This window comes from Gymnogyps californianus, chromosome 11 (assembly GCF_018139145.2).
Source record: "Gymnogyps californianus isolate 813 chromosome 11, ASM1813914v2, whole genome shotgun sequence".
NCBI lineage: Eukaryota > Metazoa > Chordata > Aves > Accipitriformes > Cathartidae > Gymnogyps > Gymnogyps californianus.
In genome coordinates this window covers 21,003,399-21,027,910 of record NC_059481.1, presented here as the reverse complement: position 1 = coordinate 21,027,910, position 24,512 = coordinate 21,003,399, and the positions used below count along the sequence as shown (strand labels likewise).

At 52.1% G+C, this 24,512-nt stretch overlaps 1 protein-coding gene across 1 annotated transcript in view; it reads right to left on the bottom strand.

The window, feature by feature from the left end:
- Window positions 1-19,051, bottom strand: part of PLEKHO2 (pleckstrin homology domain containing O2) — a 29,750-nt gene extending 10,699 nt beyond the window's left edge. The window contains exons 1-3 of the mRNA XM_050903657.1: window positions 18,997-19,051; window positions 13,708-13,860; window positions 6,450-6,566 (exon numbers count right to left, since the gene is read on the bottom strand). Of these exons, the coding sequence (XP_050759614.1) occupies window positions 6,450-6,566; window positions 13,708-13,860; window positions 18,997-19,005 (279 nt within the window). The 5' untranslated portion in view covers window positions 19,006-19,051. The remainder of the gene's footprint in view (window positions 1-6,449; window positions 6,567-13,707; window positions 13,861-18,996) is intronic.
- Window positions 19,052-24,512: the final 5,461 nt, after the last annotated feature.

Here is a 24,512-nt window from a genome sequence, read left to right as displayed (position 1 = left end):
AGAAGCACGGGACACAAATAAGGAGGGAGCAATGGGTGATTGTATGGCCTGTCCTCCAGCCGGCCAGCTCTCCCCTTCCTCCAGGGCAGTCCCATGGCTTTGCTCAGTGTTTCGAATCTCTTCCTGACTGCAGCAGGAACAATACGTAGGGTGTTATTTATTTCACTGCTGTGTTCTCTGAGCGCCTCACCAGTATTATGTAGCTTTGCCTCAACGTACACTTCAGGTGAGAGAAATACCATCTTCACATTACAGGTGGCTCTACGGCAGACTGGCTTGGATCCAAATAGCTCCATGTGATGCCCTAATCCGCACTGCACAGGCGCACAGGAATACTCTTGTGCTAAAGAACATCATCAAAGTTGCAAAATCAAGCACTTTTAAAAATTAGACAATCGCAACGTTCCCGGGGCAGTCCTAACTCAGCCTGCTGTGCACGTTCCTCCTAGCACCGTCCCTAATGACAGGGGCAGCACTTCTTACTGAGCTATCCCATCGTGTGTTTTATCCTTGTGGGTCAATATGTCTTATAGATTGCACTCTGCTCAAGCTCTGCCCTGAAAACAGAATTACTGATTCCCCCGACAATCTTTTCTTTGCTGCTTATCACTACAATATCTGGGGGCTTCACAAATTACTTTTCAGAGCAACTGAAATTATCCACCTCTTACAGGTGGGGAAGTGAGCTACAGAGAGGCTCATTCAAAACACATACTAGTGGGGTCTTGTTTGGAATAGTTTTTTCAGGTATTTAACATCCTATAGGTATTCTGCACCTTGCCATTGCCTTCAAGAGCGGGTGTAGTCCCAGCCTTTTTGTAAATGAGGGTCCACATTCTGAAATCACAGCAGTGTCTACATAAAACAGGGACTACATAAAATGAGGGTGACAAAGCTGATGGTGACTGACAGGCGAATGCTCTTAGCAGCTCCTTGTTTTGTTTATGGCACAACAAAGCAGCAACTGGTTCGGGTTTTAGCAGCTTCTGAAGGTACCATCAGAAATTCTGCAGAACTAAAGCCTGATCTCCTTACACCCACTCCTGCTGTTTAGCTAGAAACTGGCTGCCCTTCCCTTCTGCATTTATTCCTCGCTTCCATGCCATGGTTTTACATCTGCACATCACAGCGACAAAGTGCCAGACCCTCACAACCAGCATGGCAAGCAGGGAGTTAAGAAGCAATTTGGGGAAAGATTATTTATTCCATTAGTTTGCACATAAGGTGACGGGACCACATGTCTTCCCGAGAGCTCAGAGGAGAGGTTAGGGCCTGAACCACAGCCCTCTGGAAAAAGAGCCCTTTGTCTGGGGCGCAGAAGGGCCACACTAACCAGGGAACCTCAGGGAAGGCAAGGCTCCAAAACAGAGCAACAGCCAGATTTTGTTTCAGTCCAAGCAGGCCTGTTTTTGTGTGTGCTTAAAAACTTTTTTTGTTTGGAAACGATTTTGCCCCAAAGCTTTGTGATTATAAAAGCTTATGAGAAAGCTCTACTTGTGAGCAGCTGAGCTGCTGCACTGCCTGGCAAAGACCTGGCAGCCTGCGCCAGGGTTTAGAAATCTCCGTACATGTTGTTCAAGGGAAGGATTCCTGCCTCCCTTCAAGCTTCCTCTTCCAATGCCACTTTCTGTGCCTCATTCTCGGCACCCGAATAAAGCCTCCGAGACTGTGACTAAGCGCTGGTGTCAGCAACCCTGCGGCAGGACAGAGTGAAGCCTCGGGACGGGGGGGATGGTTTGTCATTAATGAGAAGCTGAGATGTCCCTCCGGCACACAACTCTCTGCCGCGCAGCGTAACGCTGACCAACCGCCGCGGCCACCGAACGCAGCCCCAACGGACGGGGAGGGGAAGGGACTCGTGGCAAGATGCTCCCAAGGCAGCAGCAGAAAGAGCCCTCCAGTTTCCCGAAGGGCTGGGCGAGGGAGGACAAGCAGCACGCTGCGTGGCACCCTGCTCCCTGCGATGGGACAACGCGGGCAGTGCCAGACTCATGCTGCTGCAGCCCTGCTCCCCGCTTGTACAAGCCCCTGGGGCTGTGACACAGAGGGGCAGCCTCGAGGCTCGCAGCAGGCTCCTCCCAGTATGCCCAGTTATCTTTGTTTGACAACTTTTTTCTCCTTTTTAGAACAATACCCACAGATATCAAGGAAGAGTCAGGCTGCTGGGGCTCTGAGGCTGGTGCTCAGGGTGCTGCCAGCCAGAGTCCCTTTGTTGCCTTGCAGTCCCTTGTCTGTCTCCGTTCATCTGTGGCTCGCGTCCTCGGCCACGGCACTGGGGAGAGGAGGCTAACCCAAAGCGGGGTGGAAGCTCTCTATAAAGCAGACGGCTGCAGAGGAGAAGCAGGAAGGAGCTGGAGGAGTTGGTCTCAGTCCTGCCTGCCACTGGGGCTCTGTACGCTAGTCTGAGACCCCCAGGTCCTTTACAAACAAGGAACAAATGAATTTAATCTTGTCTGTATTTTTACTCATTTGAGTATTCACAGATACCGGAGGATGCACCTGAAGACGGACACTCCCCACCAAACATTAAGCAGGTTCTGTTCTCCAGCAGCAATTTAAGGTAGAGAGTCAGTGACACCAATATAAGAGGGCAGCAGGCAGGGTAACACATTTGCTCTCCTTCTTGCTAAGCCAGCTGAGACTGAGTCATGCCATAAACAACAGGCTGGTGTGCCAGCAAAAGCTGTCATGGCTAAACTTAATGTGATAGTGACCATTGTAAGCCATGAATACAGACTACGCAATTTACTGTCAGTTAACTCAGAGCACAGCACTGCCAGTCAGCTCCTGCTGAATCACTGGCTACATGTCATGCAACAAGAGGCTCACACACGGGTCACTGTCCGTGACGGCAGCGAGCACAGTGTCCCCGATTGCTCCATGTCTTCTCAGAGACATCAGTCTCTTCAAGCAGTGACAGTCTTATGGCTATGCTGACCCTGCCTTCCAGGGAAGAGAAGTGTTCCTGGGGTCAGTCTGTTGTACCTGCACTAAATGATTTAACAGACAAGCTCTGGAGAACTGTCTAGCTGCAGTTTAAGACCTTTACCAACACTAGCTCTTTGCTGAGCAATTCTGCTAGATGCTGCTGATCTGCAGCAGAGATGGGCAAGAGAAACCGGTGCTTGCTCCTCAGCTGTTTCAGTGCAAAGCCTGGTGTTGGCTTCAGTTCAGTGGGGCTGGGCTAAACTGGACTGTGAACTGCTTGTGAACTGCTGGTTTAGGTGGGGGAATGTGTTCCCTTCTGCTGACTTTTGGTACGGGGTGGTCACCTCCAGCAGAAGCCAGAGCAGAGCTGGGTCAGTAACACCTTAAACTACCAAGAGTGCACCAGAGTCCATCTGCCAGACGTAAGGTCATCTCCTGCCTTCTTCTACATGACTTTGTCAGGTTAGATCATGGAGGGAAAAGTGGAAGCCAAGGGACTGCCAGTTAGGGGATTCTTGCGGTTTTCTGCAGCTGAACCAAGAGCTACCTCATCCCTGGGAATAATGCAGCATCTCTGCCAAACTGGCAGACCCCAGGAGCAGACTCCTCCATGCACAGGGCAAACGTGCCTCGCTGCGATCTGCTGCAGCTTCCAGGCTGGGCCCCTGGTGCAGGCAGCTGCAGGTACCCCCAAAGTCGACTAAGGGAAAAATAAACAATGGAAGTTTCCACCCCTGACCGCAGGCGCGGAGTTTGTGCCTGGCCGTGCTAGGAAAGGACGCGTGGGGAGCTGCAGTGCTTGCTCGTGGACTCTTTCCCTTACTACCACCCTCTTTCTTCCCATTCTTAAGACTTCCCTGCAGCTGAAGGCTTTCAGACCCGCTGAATACCAGACTTGTGCCAATCTGTGTAGTCTCTAGGCAGTTTACACCAAGCATCCTTTACACTGCTTTTTGCATCGTGAGTACGTTTTAAAGTCTCCAGGCCAAGTCTGCTGCCTTTTCTTACAACCTCAGCTCTCTGCATCCAACGGTTTTCATTTAATTGCTGCGGGTGGAATGAAGCATTTGAGATTTCTAAGCAGAAGGGTCTTTCGCACGCGTCCAGCAGCCCTTTGGTTCAGCTCCACACCAGTGCAGGCGTGTGACATGCTCATATTGTCACAGCTCAACAAAAATGTCATCCTTGCGAACAGGGCAAGCAGAATCTGGGGTAGATCCATCAAAGATCAGTGTTTAGCAAGGCAACTTATTTATTCAGTTGCAACTCTAGCTGCAGAGTAGTTTTAACTGACTGATTTATGTCCTCTGCTCTTCAAGAATATCCCATCCAAGATTTAAACTGGGATTCCCCTACAGCTAGACTGGACTCCTTGTTTTCAACAGGGACACTCCTATTTGTGCACTGAAGCAGAAATGGCCTTTCCTAGCTTGTTCCTAAGTCCCACAAACTCACTGGCTTTCTGCATTCCCCAGCACTGTGCTCAGGAGAGGGGGCAAAAAAACCCCTAGCAAGATCTGGCAGGGCTTGGCAAGGCACCTCACAGGGTGATTTTAAACTGTGGATGGCAGCAAGCCTCCCAAATGGAAAACGTTTAGCTGATATATATCGCCACAGCTGCGGTTTCAAAACAGAAGAAGGACAGTTGTGTACATTGGCCTCCTAATTGAAGCCTGTTCTAACATCTGCCAAAGTATGTTGTGTGTCAACACCCTCACCAGATTCCCAGCCAAAAGGAGGGTGGGAGGGGAGCTACAAACAGGGAACTTTTCATTTATAAAAGCCCTTCCTTTCACCAAAAGAGCCTTATAAAAAGTAGCCTCTATCTAGGTCTCCGTTTAATCAGTGGCATGAAAAACAGGGGAGCTGTAAACTTGCCAGCATGCCAACAGGATGAAGTTACCCTTTCAGGGCACAGTTTGGGCATATCTTTCTCCTAGCAAGAAATGAAAGGTTTAGGAACAGGTCTCACACCCTATGTTGATTCATGCAGCAGGGCAGAGCCATATGCAGCTATTACACACTTCTCTCTAAGTAACATACTTGCAGATAATAATAATTCCTACTGTGCTCTGAGCACGCAGGCTTTTATTCGCCTCCCTGGGAATAGGTGTGCACTTGTAGTTATTGAGCCACCCTCTAGAAAACACACCAAGCCTGCCAGGGTTGGCCACTTTCAATCTAAAATTGACATTATTTGTGATTAATCAAGTGACAAACCAAACGCTAAACCTCCACTTGGACCGGAGAGACTCACTGCTCTGGGATGCGGCGCTGAGCAGGAGCTCGCTAGCCCAGGGTGCAAATTTCCAGGCTACCATCACTTTGGTGCGTGGTGCTTAATATCGCTTTTCTCCCCAATACAGACTGCACCTACTTGCAAAACGAACATCATTCACCTTCTCTCTCCACCCCTACCCTGGTCCATGTGAGTGTTTTGGGGCAGGACAGCCCTTGTTTTGTTGGTTTGAATGAAGTTTAGCACAATGATGCTCTGAACTCAGCTGGGGTCTTATTATACGAATAAACACTGAGCGACTGGAGTGAAAGAATAAGCAACAATGACAACAAGGCCTAAACAATCTCCATCTATTTAAACGACATGGAGATGGGGGAATGCAGGCAGGTTGGTATTTTTGCCTGTTCGCATTCTTATGGAAATGAATATGTTTTGTCCCTCACAACCTCTCAGATTTGCATGGGGAGATTTAGTGAGATCTCTTAGGCCAATAAAATCCCATTGAAATTAGAAGTAAGTCAAAGTGTGATGCCTCAAAGCAACAACAGAAGCACCCTAGCCCATAAAGATGCTGAAATGGATAGCAGGTAAGTAGGAACTAAGGAGAACTTCCAAAGATGTGTAGTGATGATGAACCTACATAGGAAGTAAGGCAAGCGTGTCCTTGCATACAGTCAGTGCTCAGGTGGATGTATAGCTTCTTTGCAACGCCAGCCTGGTTGTTAGGGTCTGGATCTAACCAGATGCTGCACAGGAAGCTAAAGATGTAGAGTTTCATGAATTCTGCAAAATAAATCTTTTCTCCTAGGAACTGTTTGGCTGCAAGTAACTTTGCACTGGAGTTTCTCAGATCAACAGCTCCAACTCCAGGAACTGTCTCAGTACATGGATCGGGATCGTTGATTTCCCTGGAACTTGGGCAAAACTGCAGCATGTACAGCTGGGACAGGGACACTTCCTCGCCCAGCGCACATGGGGGAACCACAGGCAATGGTCATTCTCCACTGCTCAGGGAGTACTGGAACAAAGAAAATGATAAGGCAGGAAAAATATCAAGAGGAAAAAGTTGAGTCGCAGGAAGACCCTTTCCCCACGACAAGAAGAAAGTCTACAAGACAGTAGCGTTCCTCCTTACAGCCTGTAGACCATTCACAGCTATAGGTCATTTCTCCCAGTTGCCAAAGAGCCAAATCTCAGAGCCTTTCATCTGCTCTGGGCGCAGCTGCCTGGGAACTCATTTTGGAGTTAGCAGACTTGACGGTGATGAGAAAGGCAATCCTACCTTCTTACCCGGGGAGCGGATTAAAATGAAACGGTTTTTCTTTTTTAGTAGCGCACGCAGTTCCTGGCACTTGTCATAACTCTCCAGTTCCACTGTTTCTATGCACTTCTGTTCATCCTGCAGAGAGGGAATGAAACATTATTATGAATAGGAAGCACTGAAATCAATCATATACCATCAAACTCTGCATGTCTTCCCCTGGCATCTGTCTAAAAGCTCTTCTGCCTTAAAAATAACCTGCATGCAGACAGCAAGCCCCCATAAATCAGGCTGGCATCTCACTGACAAAACACCCTAGTCTTTAAGCTACAGGCTGATTTGTGGCTAGTGGTCCACTGTGGCTGAGCAAATAACACGTTGTGGACAGTAACACCAGCTTCTGCCGTCTCTGTTGGCCTCATCCAGGGATCTCCAGCCAGAAGCGACACTACCTCCTCCCCACAGTGAACGCAGGAGACGCTATTCTGCTTTTTCACAGGGAAGACAACACATGCATCACGATGGTCCAAGCGGCCCCCCAGGAAGCCCAAGGCAGAGCAGAGATAAGAGGGGAGCCCTGCCGCCACGCTGAGCTGGGGCAGGCTGGTCCTCACGTCAAAAAGGTCACCAGGAGCCACGTGCCACTGGGACACGCTCCTCTTGCAGCCACGCTCTGAGCTGTCAGAACGCTTAGGATTGGAAATATGGTCCCGTACAGCCAGCAAAACTGTCAGGGCCAGCGTCTCAGTGGGGAATATTTACCTCTGGTGTATCTCCACTGATGACTGCCGGCCGCAATCTTGGCCCATTTCTCCCAGTAACATAACTAAAATTCCACACGCGGTGCGTGGCTCAGTTCAGCTGCGGAGCACCGTCCCTAATAGGAATCGCAGCGTAACACTGGGCAGATAATATTCTTCATGTCTCAGTAGCCCAGCAGAGACCAAAGCTCCCTTTTGCTAAGCATTACACAAATAAGCAGTGAGAATCGCAGAGCAGTTCTTGCTGGTAAAGTGCTACAGTCAGCACGCCTCATGAACCTCTCTATTACCATCCTGAATTAAAACCGCGGGCCATGACCATCCCCAGCTCAGGCTCCTCTCCCAAGGCAGCTCCTCGTACCCGTATGAGTTTGTATTTAGCAATTCCTGTAGCGGAGAGGGGGTGTGGGATGAGGAAACATGTCATAGCCAGGAAGCTGCAGCGTGGCTGGAGGCAGGGAATGGAGAGTTCAGAGAGAAGTGGGCTGCGGGGAATTTCCTCCCTTCACCACTTGACATTTAAGTCGCTGTGCAGAGCCTAGGCTGTGCTTAGGGTTTTTTTAACTCTCCTATCTGGGGATGGGGGCCCGGCAGAGCCGATGCTGGTACGCAGAGCAAGTTCTGAGCCACTGAGGGATGTCTGGATCTAATTTAGGTTTATTATTTTAATGACATTACTGTTTATTTCATTTAACACTGAGTAGGTGAACGTGACCAGAGAACTGGGAAAATCTATACTAGGAGGAGGAGATTAATCCTGCCCAAACCTAAAACCTAGCAGATAAAATCCTGCTGACGTTACTGAGCTCTTTGAAGGCACAAGGCTCCTGCTGCAATCCTGGTATCGCAATGTCACTGCAAAAGGACAGGGATGGAAATAATAACCCCTCAGCGGCCAACAAATGACAGAGAAGGGTGAGGTCAGGAATACATGCCTCGGGGATGAGTGATCTCATCCTGGCCTTTGGTGGACGACCGCCCACATCACAGCCCTGCCGCACGGCCGGTGTGGTTACCAGCTCCGACGTGAAAGTTTGCCGGGCTCAGGATGTAGGCGGCTTGGCAGCGCGCCGACCGGAGACCAGCACAAAGACTCCTGCCCACCCTCCCCGCTCTCGAGAGCAGCTCTGTCCCCAGCAGAGCCCAGTGGCTCCATGTCACCCTCCTCGTCCATGCCATCCTTCCTGCCTCTTGGAGGGGAACCTTCCCTCTGGTCCTGTGCAAGCCGTCATCCACTTCTAAGAGCAGCGGAGCACCGAGCTGGGGGACAAGGACTTGGCACAGTGGAGAGCTGTGGTTTTGCCGTGACATCGCCTCTTGCCTTCCAGCTGCCCCTCTCCTCCCTGGGGAGGCTTTGGGGACTATGGCCTGGCCAGGGAACAAGGGCAGCGAGGACAGGGACATGCCGGACCCTGCCTCCCAGGGGCACTGGCTTCACTGTGCAAGCTATGGCTCCTTCATCTCAGAGACCTGAACTTCTCAAGTAAGTTATCCTCTTCAGGGAAGGCGGGGAAGAAAGCAGCCCGAGAAATAAGAAAACTCCACGGCTGAGGCAAAGGAAAAGCATCTGAGTTCAGCGAGCACTAGAATGGGGCTTTTGTCTCTGTTTGACCCTTGGCACGCGGCCATCCCCTCTCTGTGAGCCTACCTGGGTCACAAAGAGATCCTTTATGTTTGTCCTGCACCGCTAAGATAAAGAGCGAAGGGCCTGACCCTGCCGGGTCCCTTCAACCTCCTGGGACCTGGAGGATACTCAGCATCACGCAGAGACAAGGTCGCTTCCAGAGTCCTGCCCCGATACACGGATCTCAGACACGTGTTTTGGACAAGCTCCCGCTCCATTTGGTCTCTAGTGTCCCAAAGAAGTTAAAGCAATCTTTTTATATCGGCCTGAGACACAAAGGTTGAGTCCCCACTCGGCGGTCGCACCTCCCTGCAGCACACAGCTCGCAGGGTTGTCCCACGGCGCTGCATTTGCTGCTGATCAAGGCAGGGAATTCCCTTCAGGCCACCTTTCTCTTTTCTTCTACAGATTTTAGGGCTTGTTTTTTAAATTGCTTTTGTGCTTGCTGTAAGGGACAATCAATAAGATGTTTAAAATCCTGGTACAGAAACCCCTACATTCATGATTTAATGCAGAAAACCAATTCCATTAGCTATTCGTGGAGCAGACGCTGGGACTTAAACATGTATGTGTCTGTAAGCTTGGCCCTTAAGAAGAAAATTACTGAACACCTAAACATATTAATGCATGTGCCAAAGAATCACACTTGGCAAACAATTTCCTTAATGAAAAGTTGATAAAAAGGGGAAAAAAGACCCACTCAAATTTTTATTTATATGAAGGTATAATTTCCAGCAAAGACCTCTTCACTGGCACACATTCATGGGCTGTGACCCTCCATTCAGTGCACAATGTCTAGACTGCCTGAAATAATAATTTACTTCTCCATCTGAGAATCTCAAAGCATTTTAGTAAATCACTTTTGGGTATACATTGCTATCACTTTACCAGGGGCAAAATGCAGATGTTAACTGCAGGACTGTTAAATGCTGAGTGGATCCTCTGGTCTCTAGAAGACTCTTTGTCTAGTAGGTTTTTTCCTTGTCAAATAATACACCTAAAAAAAAACCCCAAAACAACAAAAAAACAACTCTAACCACTAGCTGCACTTTTTAGGGGGAAAAAAAAACCCAACAAACCCAAGACTGATGCTGTCTAATCCATGGAGTGATTATATCGATCTGTGTAGTCTGTCTGCATAGGATTGCCTGTTCTTCACATGCTCTCTGTAGTTTTGCAAGGCTTAATTTTTATTCTGGCAAGAATATGCAGAGACAAGAAGACAAGAAACCCCGTTAGAAAATAACCTGCCCGCTTGGTTCTTAGTCTACGTGGGGGTACAGATGTGGGGTGCTGTAGATGGAGGCACAGCAGATAACAAGAAATCCATCTCCCTTCATTTCACATCCGCTGAAAGAAACCTGAAGCCCGGTGGGATGACTTTCACCCCCCATCTGCTCCAGGTAATACAATACCATTTGCAATTTGCCTTCAGGAGGTAGCTCTGCTTTAAACCAAACCAAAAGCCTGACTAACAGATGCAATATAGGAAACACACTCCCAGGGCAGGTCAGGAGCACATTCCAGGAGATTGCTACTGATGATGATAAATACAGTATTTGTGCTCTGCTCAGACTGTACTTTCCGGTGACACGGTACAACGTTATTGCCTGCATCTTGTGTCGGCGATCCCCTCTGCTCTTGTTTTGCACACACAAACCTCAGCTACAAGTGCAGCCAGCCTCATGCAACTGCATAAACAAGCGTGCCTGCATATGAAGCAACTGCTAAAGGCACTTGTGCTGGTTTTGGCTAGGATAGAGTTAATTTGCTTCATAGTAGCTCGTATGGGGCTACGTTTTGGATTTGTGCTGGAAACAGTGTTGATAATTCAGGGATGTTTTCGTTATTGCTGAGCAGTGCTTACACAGAGTCAAGGCCGTTTCTGCTTCTCACCCCACCAGCGAGGAGGCTGGGGCTGCACGAGGAGTTGGGAGAGGACACAGGCGGGACAGCCGACCCCAACTGCCCACAGGGATATTCCATACCATATGGCGTCATGCTCAGCATATAAAGCTGGGGGAAGAAGAAGGAAGGGGGGAACGTTCGGAGTGATGGCGTTTGTCTTCCCGAGTAACCTTTACACGCGACGGAGCCCTGCTTTCCTGGGGATGGCTGAACATCTGCCTGCCGATGGGAAGTGGTGAATGAATTCCTTGTTTTGCTTTGCTTGCGTGCGCGGTTTTTGCTTTCCCTATTAAACTGTCCTTATCTCAACCCACGAGTTTTCTCACTTTTACTCTTCTGATTCTCTCCCCCATCCCACCGGGAGGGAGGGAGGGAGCGAGCGGCTGTGTGGGGCTTAGCTGCCGGCTGGGGTTAAACCACGACAGCAATATTAGCACCTCTTTGTGAAGGGCTTGAACACAAGGGACTGATAAAAGCACAACGCATCCAAGTCACTAGCTCAGTTCCTGGAAATCTGATGGGCTCAGACCAGTTGAAATACTCAGCCTCTAAACCTGCCCTCCCACATGGAAGCTGACCTCCCTCCCATTTAACCCCTTTAGGTCTAACGTAGGATACATATGGAAAGATGCTTGAATTTCCATTACCTGAGGCTTTATCTCCTTTCTTTTTCTAGGGCTCCAATTCAGCAAGCACTGAACAATCCCATTTTAAAATGTTTCAGCCTGAGGATGATCTGGGATGCTGTGTCTGTCTCCAGGGTCACACAAAGCAGGGCAGGTATGTGGAGAAGGTCCAGTGGGGAAAATGGCAGCTTGAGCTCCAGAAAGAAAAGCCACCATAGCACGCTGCACCATAGACTCTCCTTTGACATTGGGCAGGGCCCTTCTCATCTCAAAAACTCAGTTCCCCAATTGTAAGATGGAGACAGCAACACTGCCCTAACTCATGTTAAAGGAAGATAAATACAGTAATAAATATGAACTGCCTCAATTCTGTGGCAACGGGCCCCCTCCTGAGTGCAGAAAATTGCCGTTTCCTTTAGCTCCCCTGTAGTAAGTCTGCACAATCGCATGCTATCCTATTGTGCCACCAGATAATTTTGTAGCAATTTCCTCTCCTAAGACATTTGACTTCACTGTAAGCCAGTTTAATAGCCTATAGATATTAACATGATCCCTTATTTACAATAATGGGACCTTGTAGCTACTGTAGCTTACAGATGCAATTTATTACAGGATGTTACCACAATCCGCAGGCTACCAGAAAACATTATGCTCGGTTGTTACAAATGCCATTTTCCTTGTTGAGATAATAAAATAACCCTTTAAATGATTGGGATTTTTCCTTCTTCTGAACGTCTGTGAAAATTAATCTTACTTTAAAAGCCTCCTTTTCCCTTGTGGTAATGAGAGCGTCCATATATCTTGTTTTTAAAGGCATGCCCTTTAAAAAAACCTACGTCATGTTTATAGATTTTGAATCTGTGAGTTCCTGAAGCTTCAGCTGGAGTCAACATGTGTCCGGGGCACTGGGAAGCAATCTCCAGAGAGTCAACCCTTTGCAGGACCAGGCTGCATCTCTCTGCATAAGAGAAACCCCCCACCGCTTTGCCTGCCTTCCGAGCTGCTCATCACCTGCCACTGACTTCTCATTTCATTATTCTTGCACTCTTCATGACATTTCAAAACTAAGAACAAACGCCTCCGGAAAGCTTTGGGATTCGGGAAGAGCAGGAGGGTTCAGCGTATGGGAGGAGGTAATACCCTTTAACCTAAACCGTTTATAACAAATCTTCTTTATTAGGCAATAGTATGTCTTTAAAAAAAGAGAACCAAACTCATTTGTCAGTCCTGTTGTTCCCAAAACCACCGCAGCAACGCAGCTGCTGAAACATTTCCCCATTCTTCTTCCCTTGACACACTGCACATGAAGCTTTACGTGATTTTGGTTTTAGGTCATCCTGATGCCCACGAATGACCCAGATCCCCTTGTGTCAGACACCGCACAGGCACGTGGTCCTTGTGCAGACATGCCGTGAGAAAGGCTCCTCCATCCTGATGCACACACACAAACTTCTAGCCACCATATACCAGCAGGGCTTAGACTTACCCACCCGTAATCTCAAACCTTTCTTGGTTGTAGCTTGTGCTCTGCACTGTAATTTCTAACTTTTGGGGCAAACTCAGCTCTTGCAGAAGCCCCTTCCAGCCCAGGAACCGAGGGCTTGACTCAGGAAAGAGCCACCTTCACAGCCCGGCAGAACCAGCCCTGCACTTTTCATTCTTCTCGCATGAAGATGCAGGACAGATTTGGCTTGGCTCTTATTTCTCATTTGATTGGAAAAAGCTCTAAACGAGGCCGTGAACTTAAGGCACGCAATTCATCTAGGGAAGTCCAGGACAAGGCTCCCAGGGGTCCTTCGCTCAGTACTGACTCAAGCAAAGGGAAAAGATGAGCGAAATCCAGACTGCGTCCCTGCTTAAGGAGGACAGCAAGCGCTCACGATCTCACCCTGCGTCCATCAGTGGCTAAACGAAACCCTGAAGAGTCTGGCCAGCAACGATTTGAGCTGCTTGAGGGGTGCCAAACAGCTGCAGGGTTGCCTGCCGTTCCCTCAGGCAGCAGGTGGGAAGTCAGCCGGCTACAATCCACTTTCATCCTTTAAACGCCAAAAAGGCATAGCACATATCCTGCTTCCGCCCAAAGCTTTACATCGCTCGCCTTCTCGCAGGATGTCCTGCCCTCATTTTTTTTCTTTGGCAATGGCACTGTCAAAATATTTACTGGCTAAAATATTTATGGTATATAATATACTCTAAAATGCAGCTGCTCTCTCTTCTTTATAGCATTTACCCTTCCTGGGGATAAGTGGAGAAGCCCTTTTGAAAGGAATGGGCTGGAGGGAAGAGTGAAAAATGCAGGAACGTGTGTCACCAAGGGCCTGATCCTGCCCCTCATTCAAGGCTGTTAGCTGTGACCATACCTCATCCTCATAGACCACGAGCTGTGTTTTCCGTAGCTGGATATAACGATCCTTCCACAATCCCAGGAGCCCCCCGCTGCTTTTCTTAATCCAGCCGTATTTCTCTGCAGTCGGAGCAGACTTTGGTTTCTCTGAGACCTCCTCCTTTGTATCCTGCAAGGACAGAAGGGAGAAGGAATTACGTCAAAAGCACTTTCCATCCATGTAATGAAGGTCACCAGAAAGCCTGCCCAGACAAGACCTCAGCACCCACCACACAGGGTTCCTCCCCACCACCCCACAAGGGAAAAGACTGGCATCTTCCAGAGGAAAACTCAACCAGCTCCCACCCCAGAGCTGCCACAGGCCTGGGGAGCGGGCATGGACCCTGGCCGCCCCTGGGGACACTGTTGGGCTGGTAGCAAGTCCACCTTGCTCCTTTGCTTCCCCACTGGCTCTGCTCCCCTCTCTGTGGAGGTACTCCCTGCTCGCTTGTGCACCAAGTGCTCCTTGAAAACGAGCACCCTCCTCTCCGCTTTGCTCCCCAAGCTCTGTGATGAACCTCAGCGGGACGGATCCGGCTGGCATCAGTAGCAACGCTCACATTTTAGCCCACGGCCACTTCTGCAAGCTTCCCCTCTAGGTCTCTACGTTTGGTCATCACCCCCAAACAACTCCCGTGGGCAAATCCATGGCACGAGGGCCAGGACTTCCATCACATCCACACTGAAATGTTCCCAGCAGGCTCCTGCGTGGTTTGTAGGCAGAGGGAAGGACAGGCAGAGAAGGCAGCATCAAGAGTGTTGGGGTTTTTTTTGTCCTGCCTTTAGTTCCTTGCTGTTTGTCACAGCCTGCTCTCGCCCGCCCGCAGCAGCATGGGGAGCCCCAGCATCCTGCATTGGGAGGATGGCTTTCCAGGCCTGGTAAAAACCAGGAGATGCATAACTTCCCTGCTTCGAAAAAACCATCAGAAATATCCAATATCAATATTCTTGTCAAACGGAGACAGGAAACCTAAGACGGGGAGCGGGGGCAGTCAGGCTTATTAGCTGACTGCCTTCACCAGCAGACTCAGTTACAGATGAGAGTTTTCCTCCTCTCTGGTGCACTGGAAGAGCCTTTGCAAAGCCAGGATCCCCGTTTCCCCTCCCTTGGAGTGCCCTGCTGCTCCCAACACCCCATGGATCCCTCAATAAGCCTCTTTGCCCGGAGCAAGGCGAGGGGAATCCCTCGCTGAGCCAAATCCCCTTAAACAAACAACTCAGAGAGGCCAACCCCAAATCCTCCAGCCTCCTCCCAGGAACCCCACTGTCCCCCCAGACTCGGTTTCTTCCACTGTCCCAGTCTGTAATAGCAGCAATCCTGCTGCAGAAAGCCAGCACATTTGCACAAAAAGAGGATGCGTGACATAGGCAGAGCCCCAAGCATCCCCAAATGGCCCTCGCTAGCTGCTGAATGAAACCTTTTCTCGTAGGAAAAAAAACCCAAACAAAACAAACTGGAGCAACCAGAGCTCAGACATCATGTTTCATAACATGAGGAAATCCCACGTGCATGGAAAGGAGTCAGAGCTGGACACTCCCGTGGCCAGGACAGAGCGAGTGCGTACGGACGAGCTCCAAAAATTCGGAGGAGAGCCTTGCTAACAAATCTGTTTTCATGCACCAGACTCCCAACGAAAACGCCCTTGGACAGCAGCTGCCAGCGGGGTGAGCTGTTACTCTAAAGAGGGACCTCACACCCATAAAAAGAGGAAAAACAGATTAAATACCCCATGCACCCACATTTATTCTGATCCCCGCCAAGGTCGGGAAGAGGCATGGCTTTGCAGGTAGGCTCAGGTGCAGACTGGGAACAAGAAACTCAAATAAATCTCAAATAAAAGAATATCAGGCGGAAACCTGTAACATCCTTGGCGCCCTTTGTAGAAGTTATTTCAATTGTACCGAGCCACGTTTGAAACGGCCACAATACAGGATGACAGAGCATGAAAAAGTTTTCCGGGAAACGAGGGGTACTGCGTGGGTTGTTTTTTTTTTTAACTTGACTTTTTAGGTTGCCAGGAAGTTGTATTCAGTTGTGATCTGCGACTTCAGCAAACTTCAATTGCTGCACAAATATAGACCTGCTGGTTTCCTGATTGAGCACCCTTTTGATGTCATTTTTAGATAATTGGGCACGGACTTCAACCTCCCTTGTAGCAGTTTTGCATGGATGTAGCTGTATGAAGAGTATATTCGAGTGACTCCAGACCAACAGCTGCCAAAACGTTTTTACTCCTTAATTTTTTTTTTTTTGCTTTGCAGATGAATTTTTGCTGTTCTTTTTCCCCACCTGGCAGAAAGGCTATCTGAAATCACACGGCAAATATGAAATCCATGGCCTCTCCCGGTGCTCCGCAGAGTGAAAACTACCCTGTCTCCTCTGGTTTTAATAGAAAAGTACTCCCTGTGAAGACGCAGCACTTCACGTCTACCTCTGAAAAACCAACCTGCCCCAGTAACCGTTTTTGTTGGAGCCGGGGCTCATGCCTGCACTTCTGCGCGAGGCAGAGCTGCAAAGCTAGGGCAGAGCTCGTCTGGCAGCCCGCACTGCCTGCTCCCCGCGGGCTGGCCAGCTCTCCAGCCTTCTGGGGACGGTACCTCTCCTCTGTGGCATTGCAGGGTGGCCTTGTAGCTCACCCTCTCCCCAGGCCACTCAGGAGCCCTGGTTGGAGCCACCCGCCTGGAAGGAGCCATCCATGGGGTTCCCTCCACACCAGGTAGGACTTCCCGGCTGTGCCGGCACCCGGGAGCATCCGTGACTCCGAGTCCCCTCCTGCCCCAGCTCAGCGGCCCAGGAGAGGGAAAGCGAGATGAGATGGAGAGTGCTGGTCTCAGCAGACGACAGCAGCCACGAGCAAAGGGCTCTGCCCCCCGCACTGCGCAGGAGTCACCCGAGCCTGAGCTGCCTGGTGCCTCCTCCGGTCCCCGCTACTAAGATAGAGGTGACGGGTGCGATCCTGCGCTCTGCGGGTGCTGGGGGCTGCTGAGCTGCCCGGGCTCTGGGTCAGCAGCTCCCCGCTCGCAGGCAGGCAGCACGTCGCAAGATGGGGGTGCAGCTGCTGTAAGCCCTCGCCTGCAGGTTAAGGGCGTAAAAACCAGATGATGCAACTTGACCGTTTGCTCCTGCGAAAGCAAGAAGAGTCTCGGAGACGGTACCCGACATTTTTTGTGGATTATTTTTGTGGTCAGTTCACGCCACCCCTGCCACGAATCGGCGAAGGGAGGTTGGCCAGGGAAGGGCACCGAGAGCAGGGCTTTGCGTCCATCCTGTGCTCTCTGCCTGCGATTCCACGACTAAAACCGGAGCGCGGCACAAAGAGATGAGTTGCTGTCGTTAATTCAGCTTATGTGGCTATTCCTTCTGCAAGAAATACTAACATATCCTTTCTGAGATGTTCTTGGGCTGGATTCATTCCTGACGCTGGTGTAAATCCATGAGAAGAAACCCACTGGCATCAGCCAAGCAAGCCAGTATAAATGAGGGAAGAACTGAGTTATCCTGTTGCTGGCTCATGCCAAAGGCATCACTCCCAGAACCAATCCATACGAGTCGTTTTTGCAATTTATATCACGGTGGCATTAGAAGTGAAACACGAGTTTCACTCTACCAGCCTGGTTTACACACACGTTTCACAGCCCAGCAGAGATGCCAAATTAGGGGGACAGGACAGCTTTTTATTTAAGAATTAGGCAGTTATTTCTCCCCTCCCCTGCCCCTGTATTTTAAGGGCCCACAAACCCACATACTTTTCATGTCTTCCAACAAAAAAAACCCCAACAGCTGAATCGCTGTGGTGCTTTTACAAACTACATATAGTGCACAGAAGTGTCTTGCCCAGTTACAGTAACTTCATTTAAAGCAAGCAGCTCATTTATCGCACACTCCTCTCTAGCGAGGCACGGGATGAACACCTCCCAGGAGACAACCTGCGTCTCCAGACCTCCACTCTTTTTCTCCCTTTCCACGTTACCTTCCAAGCTCGGCTGTCAGCACTTCCACTTCTCCCTGACCCGCAGGAGCAAAACCATCTTACTGGAAAGAAACTGCTCAGATCCACGTGAAACTTGGGGAACTGCATCTGATGCCCCCTCCCGCAAGTGATCACTGGAGGATTCATCTATCGTTAACGAAGAGTGGCCAGCGAGCTGGTCGTTCAATGCTGGGGTGGGTGCGAAGCCCCTTTGGCCGGCACCTGCCAGCTGGAAGCAGTGTCTCTGCTGTGGATTAATTTCATGGATGCTGGCGGATAATAACAACTCTCAGTCGCTACCAACTTGGGCTGCTTTGCCATCTCCCCGCTGTTTTAAAAAAGCTCTCATTCTTGCCACAAAATGTTGGGAGCTGAAATAAGGGGGTGGGGGGGGGGAGAGACAAGCCACAGCTACCGGCATCGCATGTACTAGAGCCTGAAGTCCTCTGGCAGTCTGCCCTACCAGGAGCTTCCTTTGTGCATGAGCAGCAAAACCTCATTTAAGGAAAGGAAGCAGGAATAATTGCGCGGCCAGATGAGGGGAGAAAACGACCTGTTTAACTTGCTAACAAATTTGCGGCATCTTAATCAATCCGCACGGGGATGGATTATTGGGGTGTGATCCCATGGACGTGAAAACCTACGTGTGAAGGAAAAGCACTACTGCCCTTCTCCGAGTTAAACCTGTCCCAGGCAGAGACGGAGGAGGAGGACAGACTTGGGGAAGGCTGCTAGGTATGTGGACATGGCCAAGCTTGCGGTCTGACCGAGGCCCAGCTCCAGTACGGAAGTACAACACCCCAGCAAGAGTCAGCACAAGGTGGCCTGAGCAAGCGTGGCATTTGAACAAGCCCGAGTCTGCCAGCACTCGTCCTCCGGCAGCACCAACATTTGCCCGGCTGCCTCACCCGGCCGGTTAGAAAGTTGAAAATCCAAAGAGCTCTCGGGATGCTCTGCCCCAGCGACTGCCGGCAGCTCCAACGTACCCGGGCGAGCGCTGAAAGCAACGGGGGGCTGCTTGGCAGGAGGGACCCCCATCCTCTGGGTCTCCATTTCTGCCCCCCCCTTGCTGTCCCTGCTGCCGGACCCGGGCAGAGCGGGGCCGGGGATGTCCCAACACCAGCGGAGACCCAAAAAAAGCCCAAAGTGACCGGTGCTGTCCTCCACCCCCCTTCCCCGGCCGGCAGCGGCAGCGAGGGGCTCCTGTCCCGGCCCGGGGGGTCCCGTACAGCCCCGTCCCGGGGGGGCTCCCCTCCCCGTCCCGTCCCGTCCGGTCCGGTCCCGATCGGACTCACTTGCTCCATGGCGGGCCGGGGCCGGTCGGTCCTCGCCGCCCTTTCAGGGGCTTCGCCGCCACCCCGCTACACCGCTGGGCTCCGGGAGGGGGGGCATGCCGAGCCGGGCCGGGTCGTGCCGAGCCGGGCTGTGCCGTGCCGGGCCCCGCGGCTCTCGCCTCCGCACCAACTTCTCGGGGAGCAGGAGCAGCAGCAGCAGCAGCAGCAGCAGCAGCAGCAGCAAGAGCAGCACCAACGCCGGGTTTCCGGCGGCTCCGGAGCTGCGAGCGAGGAGGCGGGGATGCCCCCGCCGCCGGCCCCGGCCCCGCCGCCGCCTGGCCCGGCCCCCCCCGCCTGGCCCGGCCCCGGCCCCGGCCCCGGCTCCGGCTCCACCCGCCGCGGGCATGGGGCTGGGAGCCCCCGGGACGGCTGGGGCTGGGGGAAGGGGGGTGGTGGGGGGGGTAGGATTGAGCCCAAGGGAGGGATGAACAGGGTCCCTGGGGGTCAGACGGTGGCTGCAGGGTGGGACATGGACCGCGGGGTGGGACAGGGCACCCGGGGGTGGGACAGGAGCTTGCGGTGGGAGAGGCCCCCAGGGTCAGGCAGGGTCCCCAGGATCCGGTAGGGTCCCCAGGATCGGGTAGGGTCCCCAGGGATCAGATAGGGTCCCCAGGGATCAGGCCAGACCCCCCCCCCGTGGCAGGACAGTGCCCCTGGAATCAGAGGGTCCCCAGGGTCAGGCACGGTCCCTGGGGTCAGACAGGGTCCGGGGTGGGACAGTGTCCCTGGGGCTGTGGTCCCCAGGAGCAGCAGGACAGGGCACAGGGTGCAGAGGGGCGAGGGATGCCGTCTTGGCACTCTGGGCATCATGAAGCCCGTGTGGAGCAATGCCCGGGGCTCAGGTCCATGTGGCAGCGTGGCTCCCTCGGCCGCAGCGGTGGCTCCTGGCAGTGGGGTGGTCTCAGGACAGCGGGTTTCGGCAGAGGGGTGATGCGGTTCATTAGCCCAAGGGAAACAGCTGGGGAATGGTCTTTGGTGGCAGAACTGGTTAACGCGACTAGTCATGCTCAGAGCTATTGTTCTCCACTGGTATTCAGCTTTGCAGACTTCTGCTTCTATTTCAGGCCTGCTGGAGGGCTCATGTACCCAACAGCCTGCCTGTTTTTTCTTCTAATTATTTCAGTCAGTCTAAAAAAAGATATTACCTCCCTCTGCAAACCTTGCCTCCGTTGTTCTCAGCAGAGCAGATAAGAAGGAAAGAAGAAAAGTCTCAACACCCGTTACCTCCAGGTTAAATGCTTTTCTGCATAGGTATGGCAAGTGCTGAGAAGAAAAACAGGAGACAGCTTCTGCTAACCAGAGGTGGAAGAGATACCGGAGCATCCATCAAGGCTGGCTGCTCCCATCCTGCAGGGCCAGGGGTTAATGGAGGAGCTGGGAATTACCCTAGGACACACCAGGGTTTGAAATGAGAAATCCTGGCGCTGTCAAGGCGCGTTGACAGGGAAACGATTGCCGTGTCAGCAGAAAGACATCCCACACGGGGTAGGGGGGAGGAAGCCACTAATAGATGTGTTGTGATGAGTCTGGGTTTTGACAAGAGGCTGAGGTGCCGAACGCACTTGGAAAAGCAAAGGGGGGACAGACGGGGTCTCACTGGCCGTCACTGGTGTGAGCGGGGAGAAGGGGAGAGGACAGCACGACGGGGACATGTCGTGCCCACCGCCACGGTCAGGGCATTGCCCAGGCACTGCACTCGCCCTCCCTCTCCTCTCACCCACAGGGTTTTGGGGCAGGACCCCCATGTTTTTTCCACTTGCACAGGGCTGCAAGAGCAGCAGGGGCTGAGCCAGGACCGGAGCTCCTAAGAGCAACTACGCACAAATAATTATTAGCGATAATTACCAAAAATACACTGATGGCATCTCCTTCGTATCAGCTTAGCTCCGGGTTTGGCAAAGGCTCGGTCTCGCCAAGACGATCCCCTTGTTGTGTAAACACCTTCTGTGGCCTCCCCTGCTCCTCCTCCGTGGCTGAGCGCCAAATTGGGCAAAGAAAATGCTGCTATGAGCATTGTCGATGGCACGGAGGGGCCTGGCCAGTGGCCAGGGGGGGTTGTGAGCATCCTTCAGATTTCTCCTTTACCTGGCACAACAGGCACCTCTGAAAGATTTGACCAGAAAATCGTGGCTGGTCATCGTCATTCCGAGCTGTCGCCAAGCCAGGGTTAGCTCTCTGCTGCCTAACACCAGGTGGGAGCTGATTTAAAAACACATTTTCTTTGTTTAATTTTCCGAGCTATCAAAGTGGGGCTTCGGGTGGGGAGTGGGAGCATCCCAGCTCACCCACAGCCTTCTCCGGTGGGTGCATGAGAGCAAGGCAGGGTGCGGCAGTGCCGAGCTCAGTTCTGGGATGGTGCCAGCCATCATAAAATGAACTACTGAGAAGAGGTGATATTTTAGCCAGGCTTTTAAAATGACCAAAAAAACCCCAAAGTACCAGAAATATTGTTCACTGTTCTCTGTTTTCCCAGCAGGGCTGGGGGAGGTGAGGGGAAACCTCTGGCTTTACGGATAGGGTGTGGGCTGTGGTTCCGACTCTCCTGGAAAATTTTAATCGGTGAAAAAGTGAAGAATATTTTTAGCATGCCGTCAACATGCATGTGAGGATGTGTGTGCTGTAAGAGCACGCGACGCGGAGGCCGCATCCTTGTGATTTATCGGCTGTCCTCACCTTTGCAGGCAGACCCAGAGAGAGCCCACTGGCAGGGACGCAGGAGCAGCCGCTGTGGGGGGACCTGTTGTCTGCAAGAGGATGCTCATTGCAGGAGAACATGGAGGCTGGTCCAAAAATGCTGTGGGGAGAGGCGTCGGGCACGTGTCTGCAGCCGGGGTCGGGCTGCCCCTTCGGGGTGGGACACGCTGCCAGACTGTTGTCTTCTTCATTGATAAGAGGTGGTGCGATGCTGCTCCAGCAAAGTGAAAGGGAGTCACGAGCGACACCGAGGAGGTTGGGCTGGTGAGTCACAAAACCGAGGAAGCTTGTTTGCAAGGGGACCCACGAGTCCTCCTGCTCTGCGCCTCGATGGCTGCGTTTGGGCTCTTGCAAAACTTGGGGGGCAGGATGCAGAGGAGGACAGCGGTGCCGGGGCTCGGGATCTCCGGCCACGGAGACACAGCTGCCTCGAAGCTGCTTGAGGCTGAGTTGGGACCGGGATGGGTGGAGAGTCCCCCCTGCCCTCCCAGACGTGGGCAAACCTGTCTCTCCAGCCACAGGCACCACCACATGAGAGAGCTGTGGTCGCCCTCGCGTCTACCTTTCCCTGCTCCAGGCAGGGAGCTCCGGCTCCTGCATCCAGCCCGAGGTACCTCGTGACCAGGGTCAGCCACTCCACCTGCTCCCGCCTTGGTTTCCCTCCACCTCAAATGGCAATAACCCATCTCCGGGGCGCCGTGAAGCCAAGTTCATTAGCGCCTGGCTTCATTAAATGCTTTGAGCAGAGCTGGAAGGGCAGAGGCTCATTATCGCAATTGCCCTGTTATCTGCTTAGCAGTGGGGACGAGGAGGTGAACATGCCGGCAAGGCTGGGAGCCAGTGCTGGGCTTGGGGCGGCCGTGGGGCTCCTGCCCTCAGCTGGAGGAGAAATCCTCAGCTCCTTCACGTGCATGGCAAATTAATGTGGATGTTCTTAATTTAATCTGTCCGGTTGGGGCTAAAATAAAGAGGGCCAGAGAAAGCGCTGGGTCTGAATGGATGCCCAAGGGTAGGGCTGAATTCAGGCTCTTGATGCCAAGTGGAGCCCATGGCACCTTCTCCTCACGGCTGCAGTGTGTTTGTGGGGATAAACCACTTCTCAGGTGGAGTGCAGTCCTCTAAGCTACCTGTGCTAGACAAGAAGTGTGCAGGTGGCCCCATCCTCAGGTGATGCACTGGGAATTAGCAGCAGCAAAGGCTGGAGATGGGACACCACAGATGTGGCGCTGGCATGGAAGAAGGGCTCTCCTCACCTCCCCACCTGCTTTCTGAGCTTAAATCTTATGTTTTATGGACAAGCTGTGTGAAAGGATGGTGTTTCCAGCCACGCTCCCTGCTGCGGTGGAGCAGTCGGAGTTAGCACGCCTGGTTTGGGGTTTGGCCAGTAGCTCCTGACCTGCCAAGGCCCTGGTTTTACCTGTTTTCCTCTTGGCTGATACCGGTCCGAGCTTCTGCTCAAATCAAACCTGGGCTTTACTGCCACTCATGCTCTGTATTTTAGTTATATGCTTGAAAGAAAAGACCCAGCTATCTGCCAAAGCCGTCAGCCTGCGAGCGCTTGCAAGAACTCCTGTGCTCTCCTTGCTGGTCTTGCTGATCTTGTAAGGAAAAGAAGTCCTTGCTGCAGAGGACATCTGGACGTGCCACCACAGACTAGGGATTTCAGCCTGGGCTCACAGCGGGGACAAAGCAGATCCAAAACCGTGGGCGAGGAGGTCACTTGCTGGGACAAAATAGGGGGGATGGGTGGTTTAAATTATCTTAAAATCAGCAGTGAGTTGGCGTAACGTGGCCAAGCCCTGTGGCACGATGGCAAGTGGGGAATGAGCAATGCCACTTTGTGCTTTCTTCTTCATTTCTGTTTTAACTCGCCGTTAGCAGCAAGCCCTGCTGAAAGGCACCGGGTGCGGGCTGGAAGAGGTGCCCGATGACGCCGGAGCATCGCTACCAGTGTCCGGGTGATGGCCATGGTCCGTGCACGGGCAGGACGGGTGGGAAGGGGTGAAGCACCTGGTGGGCGAGGGCTCAGGGCAGCTCTCCTGCTCCACTGCTGCATGGGGTGAAGAGGAGCAGCGCAGGGCTGGAATAGGAGGTGGCTTGGACAGGCTATCCCAGGCCATGCTGCTTTTAATCCCCAGGTCTTTTGAAACCAGGGATGTGCCCCACGTCCTGCAGGATAAACCCGATCCCTGTGTAAATGGGCTCAGAGCAGCTTCCCACGTCCCTCACCGCATTGCCCCGTGCCTGGGGCAGTCGCCTCTGGGCTTTCCCAACAGCTTTGCACCATTCCTGGCCTTCACTGACATCTCCAGCAGTGACAAAATATGCCAAAAATAACCCCGCCTTTCTACTGCTCCGGCAGGAAGATGGGATATAAACATGCTTCTCTTTGTTAGTGTTGGTGCTTGCTGGGCTTTCAAGCTGGGCTGAGTTTGGGGGGGATCGTTTCCTGCACCCCAGCCCCGATCTCCTGCTGGCTCCCCGCTCCATCTAGGCAGGGGAGCTCCCCAAAACACCTCTGCCCCGCGCACACCGCTTTGAGATGGGGAGGCTGCAGCCCTGGATGTGCTGGAGAGGTTTTTCTGGGTGAGTTTAAGGTAAGGCAGCATCTCTGGGTGCATTGCAGCCACCAGCTTTCCTCTGTGGAACGCATACAGCCAGCAGGGTCCTTCTGCAGCTGCTGGGAGATATATATATGTAAAAATATATATATATATGTGATGATACCCTCAGAACCTGATTTTGTTTGCCACGGCGAGAAGCAAACCCTCAGAGAAGTGTAA